At 43.9% G+C, this 11,278-nt stretch overlaps 1 protein-coding gene across 1 annotated transcript; it reads right to left on the reverse strand.

Moving 5' to 3' along the window:
- Window positions 1-2,510: 2,510 nt before the first annotated feature.
- Window positions 2,511-10,557, reverse strand: LOC123407776 (translation initiation factor eIF-2B subunit gamma). Its single transcript, XM_045100990.1, has 13 exons — window positions 10,341-10,557; window positions 10,172-10,267; window positions 10,011-10,088; window positions 8,555-8,635; window positions 8,244-8,463; window positions 8,112-8,170; window positions 5,651-5,700; window positions 5,473-5,560; window positions 5,135-5,377; window positions 4,965-5,057; window positions 3,716-3,820; window positions 2,983-3,099; window positions 2,511-2,774 (listed from the first exon to the last, which is right to left on the reverse strand). The coding sequence occupies exons 1-13, from the start codon at window positions 10,404-10,406 to the stop codon at window positions 2,709-2,711; spliced, it is 1,362 nt and encodes a 453-aa protein (XP_044956925.1). The 5' UTR covers window positions 10,407-10,557; the 3' UTR covers window positions 2,511-2,708.
- Between the last annotated feature and the right edge of the window lie 721 nt (window positions 10,558-11,278).

The following is an 11,278-nucleotide window of genomic DNA, read 5'->3' on the forward strand; positions in this document are numbered from 1 at the left end:
AGTACTTCCGTGAGACCCAAAGAGCGGCGGAACAAGATGTTCCATTGGCCTCCCCGTATCGCATCCGAGACCCGAAGAGAGGAGTCAGCACAAATAGCAAATAGTCGCGAGAACATCCTATAGAGAGGGTTATCCTGAACCCAAGATCCAACCAGAACTGGGTCCCCTCTCCATTGCCTAGGAAGAACGTCAGACCCAGTCGGATCGCCAAAACTCGGAACCGCCCATAGAGTCACACGCTAAGAGCAAGTCTAGTAGAGTCATCAAACCCTCAAACCCTTAAAAATAACCGTTTTTTTAGAGTTTTCGGCATAGACTAGAACCCTTAAACCCGTAAAAAAAAGGTCCAACCCTCAAACGCCTTCCCAGCCTGTAGAAGTGAGGGTTGGGAGGAAAAACTCCCCCAACCCGCACTCCATTTCCACCTTCACGTGGGAGGAAGTTGCTTCCCCGCGCTCGCCTCTTCCCCCGAATCCGCCGCCGCCGACGCCAGTCCGCCGCCCCTCCGCGCCCCGACCGCCGCCCCGCCGCCCCTCCTCGCCCCGGCCGCCGCCAGTCCGCCGCCCCGCCGCGCCCCGTCCACCGCCCCTCCGCGCCCCGCCGCTCCGCATCTCGACCGGCCCGTCCGCCGCCCCTCCGCGCGCCCTGCCCCGGCCGCCCGCCGCCGCTCCTCCGCGTGCCCCGCCGCCCCTCCGCGCGCCCCTCCCCGCTCGTCCACGCCCCGCCCCGGCCTGAGCCGCCCAGCCGTGTCCCCGCCCCGCCCCGGACGCCGCCCGCCCGCGCCCCGCCTCCGCCGGCCGTCCCCGCCCCGGTGAGAATTTTTTTACTTTTTCAGTTTTTAATTTTTGCTTCATTGGCACTAATTGTAGCCACTTGGTATGTAGATGGAGGTGAACAACGACGACATGGACTTGTTGTCTGATTCGTCGGATTGGTCGTCATCCGACGATTCGGACATTGACAAGTTGTTGCAAGACGATGTATATTTGTTTTACTTTTCTATGTCCTATTTGATTCGAACAATTATTGTAATTTGCTCAAACATTGTTGTAATAATTTGAATGATTATTGTTTTATTCGGTGGTGTAATAATAACTAGAATGATTATTGTTTTATGTCAAATGTGATGGAATTTGTGATATGTCGTATGATGAAATGTGATGAAATGTATGATGTATGAAATGATAGTTTTAAAGGTTGGGGTTGAGGCAAAGACTAGAACCCTCAAATCCGACCCTTAGAACAGTTTAAGGGTCGGGTTTGAGGGTTCTAGTCTTTGCCCCTGTTTTTCAACTCTTAGAGCATCTCTAGTAGAACCCTCAAACCCTTAAATCTAAAACCAGTTTTAAGGGTTGAGAATTGCCCATTTTTGACACTTTAAGGGTTGAAAAACAGGGGCAAAGACTAGAACCCTCAAACCCAACCCTTATAACGGAATATTCCCGGGAGGCGGAGCGCCGGCCGGGGTGCGGTGGGCCGACGGGGCGGCGGCCGGGGCGCGGTGGGCGGCAACCGAGATGCGGAGGGCGGCGGGGCGCGGAGGGGCGGCAGGGCGGCGGCCGGAGCGCGGTGGGCGGCGGCCGAGATGCGAAGAGCAGCGGGGCAAGGAGGGCGGCGGCCGGGGCACAGAGGGGCGACGAGGCGACGGCCGGGGCACGGAGGGAGCGTAGGGCGACGGTCGGGGCACGGGGGGAGGCGGGGCGGCGGCCGGAGCGCGGGGCGACGGCGACCGAGGCGACTTCCTCGCGCGCGTGGGGAACCAACTGCCTTCCGCACGAGGTGGGAAGTGGAGTACGGGTTGGAGGCAGTTTTCCCTCCCAACCCTTCTACAGGTTGGGAAGGGGTTTGAGGGTTGGACCTCTAAATTTTTTTACGGGTTTAAGGGTTCTAGTCTACGCCGTTTTTCTAATGAAAACTGTAAAAAAACGATTATTTTTAAGGATTTGAGGGCTCTACTAGAGATGCTCTTAAAAATGCCAAAAACTGACACTTCTCAACCCTTAAAACTGTTTTGAGGGTTTGAGAGTTCTACTAGAAATGCTCTAAGAGCGGAAAGCCCCGAAGGTACTTGGCCTAAAGAAGCTGAAGCCTTCCGCCCCCAAGGTACTTGCCTAAAGAAGCTGAAGCCTTCCGCCCCCAAGGTAGCCAAAGGCCCCCGTCATTGCAGATGATCTGTCAGACCCATCTAAGCACGAGGGCGACATTCATCCGACAGGACGCCATGATCCCAAGCCCGCCACACACCTTAGGGAGGCAGCATACTCAGCTTTCTGAAATGAGTGAAACCTGTTTTCTGAGGAAATGACTTGATTGAAAGGATTAAAATCAGCTTTCGAAACTGCAAACTAGCTCGAGGCAGTAACCACATGTGGGCGAAACAGATAGCATGATTACCATTTTCTCTACTTTTTGACAGTACGTAGAATGATTAAGCCAAGCAAGCCATTGATCCAAGACGTGCTATGAAACCATCTCAAGATTAAAAAAATGAGCCACACCATGACATCATCTCACTAACTGCAGTTCACATTCGAAGCACCCAAAATTTTCTGAATGTTACTGGAACCAAAATTCTGCTATCATATCTCAAACGAAAAACTGTAAGAAAAATAATCTCAAAACAGAACTGTATCCCCTTTCTTTACTCATAGGAGTGCATCTGATACGCACATGTGCTCAAGTCCACCGTAAAACTATCGAAATGTGCTCTACTTCCTCGCGAGGGATTCTGATTTGTGATCACTACCAGTAGTCACAGTATAACCAGCTCCAACCTGAAATTATTTCACCAATAAAGAATCATATAATATACTATTGTTTAAAGCAAACTGTAAGTGTAGATTATATATTTATTTCATTTTCATTTAATTACAATAACTACCACTATCAGCTAAAATGCTATCAGTCAACATGACTGAGTTATTTCTTCCTCAAGTTTCAGTTACTCCTGAGTGCAATTGGTCGGAGGGAAAAAAAATTTACCTGGCAATCTTTCAGAACGGCACGCTCTTGAAGTTGCACATTATTACATACAACAGAACCTTGGATGTGACAGCCATCTTCAATAACCACATGGTTCATGACAACAGAGTTGACAATCTGCAACAACAGACGGACAGAAACAGTTCTTTCATAAGAAGGAAAATACTCGCTTGATATGATTGTTTGCAGTAAAATGGCATGCTAGCTTCACAATGATGTAACCATGGTATAGAAGGTGGCAGCATGCCGGAATCCACCAGGTTGGCAGTAATGTATCGGCAAGATGTTCTATTCTTTTGGCTGATCAGCAGGATTTTCTAACTTCAACGCAATTGTAACGGCAACATAGCAAGGTGCCAGCAGTAAATCAGATGTGACCAGCTAGATGTCTACATCTTACCAAGCTTCAAGAAAAAAAACTTGGTACTCCCACAAAACTTGTACCTCAAGAAAAAAAAACTTTGGGAGTAAAAGAATTTCCACAAGCAAAATGAAGCCTAAGCAGGTTTTTACTTGTTCCCACAAATTGTCTTACACATTGAACCTAATACACTCAATATGATAATTCGAGCTTTGAAACCTGCAAACCTCCCCAAGAAGATAACACTGGACCCTTCACATTTGCACAAATATGGTGCCAACAAGCAAAACCTCGTAGCATGCTACGCAAGCATAATTCCAGTTGAAATTTTACAAGAAAGCAGCATCAAAATATAAAACATTGCTTTATTACCTTCACATTCGAACCGATACGACAATGACGGCCAATCACAGATCGCTTGACACCACATTTGTCACCTAACTGTGAACCCTCGGCAAGCATGCACTGTGGCCCGACCTAATAAACCATAAGCCACAAGATAAGCCAAAATAGGTTGAGGAAGGGGTTAGAATGTGCACTAGTTGCAAGTAATCTACCATCAAATTTACACAGAACATAGTCCTAAATATATGTGCCAATGCGGCACGAAAGCAATATTAAAATCTGTTTATCAAAGACACAACCAAGATCATTCACCAAAAATATGGAATCAAAGGGGTATAATTTAAGAAATAGATTGCAACAGATAGTTCTAAGGCATCCAGTTTCCTAAGGAGAGTATAAATGGTAATACAGGTAAATTATATATGCACTCCCTCTGTTTCGAAACATAAGCCTTTATAGAGATTTCAATACGAACTACATACGGATGTAGTTAGACATATTTTAGAGTGCAGATTCACACATTTTGCTCCTCGTGTAGGCCATATTGAAATCTCTAAAAAGGCTTATATTTAAGAGCGGAGGGAGTATATAAGAATATAAATTAAACATCCCTCATCCCACAAAGTGTTTTTTTTGCTGGGATGTATAATGTGGCATAGTGTCATCACTGACAATTCTACTGTTTCATCAGTTTTACAAATAACAAGAAAATGGTATTGAGTGATACAGGTAAAATGGCAAGGCTTAAATTTGACTAGTGGTGATGCGATTCAAAGAAAAAATCTAATCAATGTGATTCTGCTCCAACGTATTGAGCCAGCCAGAACCTTGAATGTGGGGCCCAGCTGCTGTAGAAAGTTGTTTTTCTCCCTGGTCCCTTTCCTTCACGCAAGTGTGCATGCAGACACAGGAATCCGCCTCAGATCAATAACTGTATTTTAATCGTTGGAACCGAAACAATGTCTTGGTTCACTTTTTTTCTCTGACAACTAGTGTCAGCCTGCTCTAGTGTATGGAATTGATTCGAACCATCCTTTGAATCGCTTTTGGGCAACCTAGAGATGGTCTAAGATTCATACCACAGACCACTTATTTGAGCCAACAGATTGATCAATATTCAACACTATCTTCAATCTAGCTCACCATAATTTTCTTATAGAAGATTGGGTAGCATTAAAACTTGCATTCAGTATGGCATTTTTAGCATCCATCTTCAGTATTTGCAGAAAACCAATCAAAGATGCTAGTTATGGAATAAGTATGAAATTCAACTCACTGTAGTCTTCGACCCAAGAACACACGATGGGTGGATGATGTTATTATGTGAAGAGAAGGAATAACCAGATAGGTGACTAGCTTCCCCTATAACCTGTGATATTACCGTTAGTGAAACTTTCAAGCAACACCAAACCAAAAAGGAAATGCATTAGGGTATTAGATCCTTACGTCTCGATTAATATCACAGTACGCCTGAATGGAGTTCAAACGGTGACAGTACTTGTTTTTACTAGCAATATAAACACAACACCTATGTGTTCCACTGCCTGAACTTGGTAATAAATCTTGCTTGAAAGCAGATGGTGCAATTGCACGATGTTGTGACAAGCACTGTAAATTACTGCTGAGTGGAACTACAGCATTCCCAGTTTCATCAACTATTGTTCCTTCACCGCCTGATGGAGCTGACCTCTATACAAATTTGGGAACAGTTAAGTGCTTAGAAGAATCTCGAAAAATAAACTGTGCTTAGGAAGATATCATTATGTATTAAGAACGAAGTATACCAATTGGCTCTTCACTAAATATGGGAGTACTTCAAGTCTGATGCTACGGTATGTTTCTTTCTGTTCCAGTACATCCTGCAATGTTGTCCTGTGATCAACAGTATCAAAAGATTGCTGAGCGAGGACCGCTTGTAAAGAGATGAGATATGAAACAATTTATAAAAGAAAATATAAGAACCTATTAAAGGCATAAAGATGAGCATCCATCAGGTCACTTCGAATTTCCATCTAGAAAAAGGAAGGCAGGGTAGATATTAAGTTGAGTTCACAAGCAAATAAACATCCGAACTTTGTGAGATTTCTAAAATGAACTAAAATCAAGTCATATACGAAAATTTTAAGAGCTTCAGTTATTATCACTACAAACATGAAGGTCAGCTAACAAACTGCAGCTGTCAAAACGGGGGGGGGGGGGGGGGGGGGGGGCATCCCCAACCTCATTCAACCCATTACCATCGCAAGTTAAGTCCCCAAATTTTCAAAAAATCTGAGTTTGCAACAAAATTATAACAGGTATATGCAGAGAACAATCAAGCTAGTAAGATTGCAAGGAATGGCTCTCATTCCACGAAGGAACAGCAATCCATCTGGATCGTGTCCTCATAGAGTTCCCCTGCCTTGCTAGTGAATGGGTGCACCTTTTTTACTATGCAAATATGCACCACTAGTAACATACATAAAGTATTTATTTGGTCCACATATTCAGCCAACAAATTAGTAATCACTCTCATTTCTGCACACTGGATAGTAACATCCAGCCAAAGCAACACTTATGTCCCATATTGAGTCTTATCATGGGGTTGCCAGTCGTTAAATAGTGTACCGTATTTATCCAATGAAAAAATGTCAACAAAATTTGCTCATACTAAGTACACATGATAGACCGTCCAGTGCAAATGACTCAGTAGTTTTCAATGGTTCTGAACGCAGTCCACTAGTATTAATTGATGACCTGAAACTTAGTTCACGAGTTGCTAAAATACTAGTTCAGTACAATTGCTAAAAAAAGGATATACTTAGATCCTAAAAGTTCTGTCTAGAGTGCGAAAGTTATCATGTGGCTATTAATCGTAACACTGAACCGGGAAAACAGCACCTAAAAACAGAAAGAATTGCTCACAGAAAAAAAAAAACTGGCTTGATTGGTTTGTCCTGGCTAATTTGATCTGTATATGGAACTTGGTACGTAAAGAAAAACAGTTGTGTAATAGGATATTTCGAGTATACAACATGGCAAAACAGACAAACTGAAGAGGAAACACCTACCCTAGTCAGTCCAGTCCAATTCAACATCCAAAGCACCCCGGACCATAAAAATACGACCTAAGCCTCCCCATGGCAATCGTGCAGTTTACACTTCCAGCCCCGATGCGAGTGGCACTTCTGCCTCCAGCTCTCAGGCATACCATCTCTAGTCTCCCATGCAAAGATGGCATCACAAGCGACCACGAGTCCCTATGGTTTTAAGATTAGGAGGTTCATAGCACTTTTAGCACTCCATCCATTTATTAAATGCATGTTTTCTAGTGTTGAGGCTTGCAAATGGCTTGTCAAGGGATTGTGCATTATAATGACATATTTCACATGGAATTTAGTTACACATGATTCCGGTTCATCTCCATTTTAGCAAGGCAGACGATAAGTCAATGGAAGATGGTTGGCTTGATTCGTTCAATAATGGCACGCCTTTTGCCATGCCAATACATTTTCAGATTTGGAGGTGCAAGTATCTGTTGCTAGGTTATTTTGACTATTCTTCCATTAATCTTAATGTATAGCACGTTGAAATCCTGCTGTGCACACAAATTAATCAAAACTAGGTGAGATTGGTAGACAGCAAGTTGTTGTGACATGACTCACTTGGTGCATTCAGCCTTCTACCTTTTAAACCTTGAAGCATGTTCTAAAAAGGTGGACATCTTGCCTGCCTGGATGTTAGCTAGTAAAAATTGAACTAATGCCATGACAGTCCAGCTAAAGCTGTCCCTCATTTGACTACGATTCGAGCAATTGCAGCGAACCACTTGCACCCCTAGTTTTAGGCGCTAGCACCTTGCCTAGTGCCTAACATTCTGTCGTACTCACAATTCACCATCATATTGTTCCACAAATTTCCTGTTAATTTGGTAATTATGGTATTTACTGAACACCAATATAGTTCAGTTTTCAGTTTTCACTCAGACTGATCTTAAGTTTAAAAAGGGCAATCCGGTGCATGTAGCTCCCGCTTGCGCAGGGTCCGGGGAAGGGTCCGACCACTTTGGGTCTATTGTACGCAGCCTTTCCCGACATTTCTGCAAGAGGCTGTTTCCAGGACTTGAACCCGTGACCTCATGGTCACAAGACTAATCTTAAATTTATTTAGTAATTATGGTATCGAGTTTCAAATACCATATTTAAATTACTGAAAATATCATATGAGCTCCCATAGTTATTCCTAAGGAGAAGATAAAGATATAATAAACTCAGGTACACCCAAACTAATTATGACCCGTTCATATTCCTTCACACATGATGGTGTCACAGAACATAAGATATTGCACCGGAAAGTGAAAGCGCAAATCAGTGTTGGGAACTAAGTTCACTTTATTTTGACATGTATGTTAAGAGTTCATTTGATATGTTTAGATGAACATTACCTGACCTACAGCTCGAATTTTTCTCTTATAAACTCGAACATCCTTTTCAACATCAGTTCCTACAAGTAACATTTGACAAGCAGATGAATTATGAATGACAGGTACTACCTAACTGCAATACAATAAACAAACCTGATACAACATGCAACAAGAATTGTCTTGTTATGTCTAGCCCAACTATGTTCAGTCGACATGGTTTTTTAGCCTTATCTTTCCCTCCCGAAGAAGCAGCATCTGAAGGACCACTAACAGGAACAGAACATAGTAAAGCAGTAACAGCTGCACCATTTCTTCTATGGGTAGCAGCAACAGCCCCAGGAAGTACATCAGTTACTAGGTCGCCGCTAATCACCTATTAAAACACAGCCAGTGCATTAGCATCTTTATTACTCCCAGCACACATACTTTTATGTTCCTGAAAATATGGGAAAGCTTATCATTACCAAAACATCATTTGCGACCAGTCTCTTCGAAATAGCTCGTAATGCACCAGCAGTTCCAATGTCCTCGGTAACTGCAACTACCTACACAAGAAAGAAAGAAGTTACCTCCAGACAGCTGAGAATATGTTCCCCTACAATATATTACCCCAATCATAGTGGGCTCGCATGACAAAATGAGAATGCTAAAAGAAGCCAATGATAAAAGGAAACACGCACCTAAAGAAAAGCTAATAAAAGGAATAGATATAAACTAAAGCAGTTCCAATTACTGAAAACTCTACGATTTTCACAACTTGATTAGCACTTTACGACATTCTTAGATAGAATGTGATAATTACGATTCCTGTTACACAAGCTATTTGAATTATATAGATCACTCATATTCAACTAGTTTCATTCTACAGATTTATAAGATGTTTCCAAGCAAGAAAATGCAAGATAGCACGCAAGTAGAAGCTTACAAATTATAGCCCATACTAGAAAAAAATTGTCATACTGAATCTCCAATATGTATCATACATGCACCTAAAGAAAAAAAATCACTGAAAATAGATATGAGATCAAACAGTTCAAGTTACTGAGAATTATAATCCCTCCGTCCCAAAATTCTTGTCTTAGATTTGTCTACATATGAATGTATCTAGTCACGTTTTAGTATTTAGATACATCCATTTCTAGACAAACTTAAGACAAGAATTTTGGGACGGAGGGAGTAGGATTTTAACACCTTGATTAGCAATTTGTGAAAATCTATGATCGAATGAGCATATTATAGTTCGTAAAAAAACTATGCTGATTTAGCGGATCATACATATCCAAGTAGTTTCATCCTATAGAAAGATGTTTCCAAGTCAGTAAAATGCAGAATATCACGTAAAAAAAGGTTAGAAAATAGTGGCCCATATTAGATAAGATTGTTAAAATCGTTAAACCAAATATCCAATATGTAGCCTAATCATCGAATGAACATAGTACAACAGCTATGCAGCCCTTCTGACTCATATCACAATTCACAGACCTGATCAACCAACATCTTCACCAAAAAGACTTAACCCTTGTAACTTCTCAATCTGGTTATATGGTGCTACCGCCAAATACCAGAACTCCATAGCATTTGATCTCTGGTTACCCATTGAAACAAGCACACTACTGTAGAACATCCACAGCACTGCCAAAACAGCCCACTGAAGTAAAACTCCACTAAACAACACATCAAGAAGAGTTGACCCACGAAAGTTGGCAATCTTCAGAGATGCTTTCAGTTATATGTCAAAATTCTTGTTAAGTAAGCATAATTGAGGCAAATATTAGCCTATTCACTAGTAAGTTATAACTACATGCCAAGCTAATGCAGCAAGAAGCTTCTAGTGGATAGGAATTAGGTGATTCTACAGCAATAGCAGCACCCAGAGTCATGTGTTTCAAGCGGGCAAACGCCGAATCGGCCTCAGCTTACCTCCACGACGAGGCGGTCAAGGTAGGCACTAGAGATCCACGCTCCGACGAGGCGGGCCGCCTCTTGCCCCTCCACCACCTGCAACAAACGCACAGGCGCATTAGCAAACCGCTACGGAGCGGGGGCGGAGCATAAATAGAAGTGCTCGGTCGCTTGCTCACCACGATGATGTCCTTGAGGTCGCTGGACTCCAGGAGATCGAGCACGTAGGAGATCGCGGGGCGGTTGGCGACGGGGAGGAGAGCCTTGGGAACGTCCTGCGAGAAGCAGAAGGGAGGATTAATTAGGGTTGTTGGAGTTAGGGGCGGAGTGTCGTGCTCGGCAGTAGACCTTGGAGACGAGGGGCGAGAGCTTCTCGGAAGTGCCTCCGGCGAGGACGACGACCTGGAAGTCCATCTCCTCCTCCTCCTCCTCCTCCGGCGGCGGCGGCGGCGGCGGCGGCGGCGGGTGAGGTTGACGGGGAGGGTCAGGTGAGGGTTTTGGTGTTCGTCTCCTTCCGGCGGCAGTCAGTACTCAGTGGGACTGGGAAGGATGGGCGTTTCCGGGTTCGCTTTCTTTTTTTTAATTATTGTTTTGCTTCATATTATGTGTCTCATTCATATCATAAAAATTAATGTATAAGTTACGTAAAGACCGACATGATAAAACTGAAAAGATAAAAGAACAACCCTGAGTTTGACACCAAAGTCCGTCACCTCCTTTCATACGGCTCCATCGCTGATATGCAGCTTTGCATACCTTCAAGTTGGCTCACATAAGTGAAGCATTTTCCTTGAGCGAATCAGACTGGGACAACACCCCGAACACGCCATCGAACTCCAGATCTGACAGCCCACCATGACTAAGACGTCGAAGGAGGAAACCATGTCTGCCATCCACGAACCGCGAACCCAGCACGCGTTCCGTCTTCCAGATGTCGTTGATGCAAACCACAATGTGCATCCGCTCCTGGACTACCTCCCAAGCTCCGCACCGACGTCGGAGCAAACGTCGTCGCAACGGCAGAGCCCGAGGACACAGGTCCACTACGAGGATGTCGTCGTCGCCACGCCATCCTTGCTTGAACAGACTAGTTTCCAAATCCATCCCCAACCATAGAATCGATGGCCTCGTCGGGAAAGGATTTGAATAATCTTTATTCAGCGTCGCCATCGCCGCTGCCGAAACCAAGACGATGAACAACCTAAAACCTAGACTACAAGAACTAAAAATGATCCACACGCATGGATCCGATGACCCTGAGAGTTGTCGGAGGAGATCGCTGGATG

This window comes from Hordeum vulgare, chromosome 7H, assembly GCF_904849725.1.
Source record: "Hordeum vulgare subsp. vulgare chromosome 7H, MorexV3_pseudomolecules_assembly, whole genome shotgun sequence".
NCBI classification, from domain to species: Eukaryota; Viridiplantae; Streptophyta; class Magnoliopsida; order Poales; family Poaceae; genus Hordeum; species Hordeum vulgare.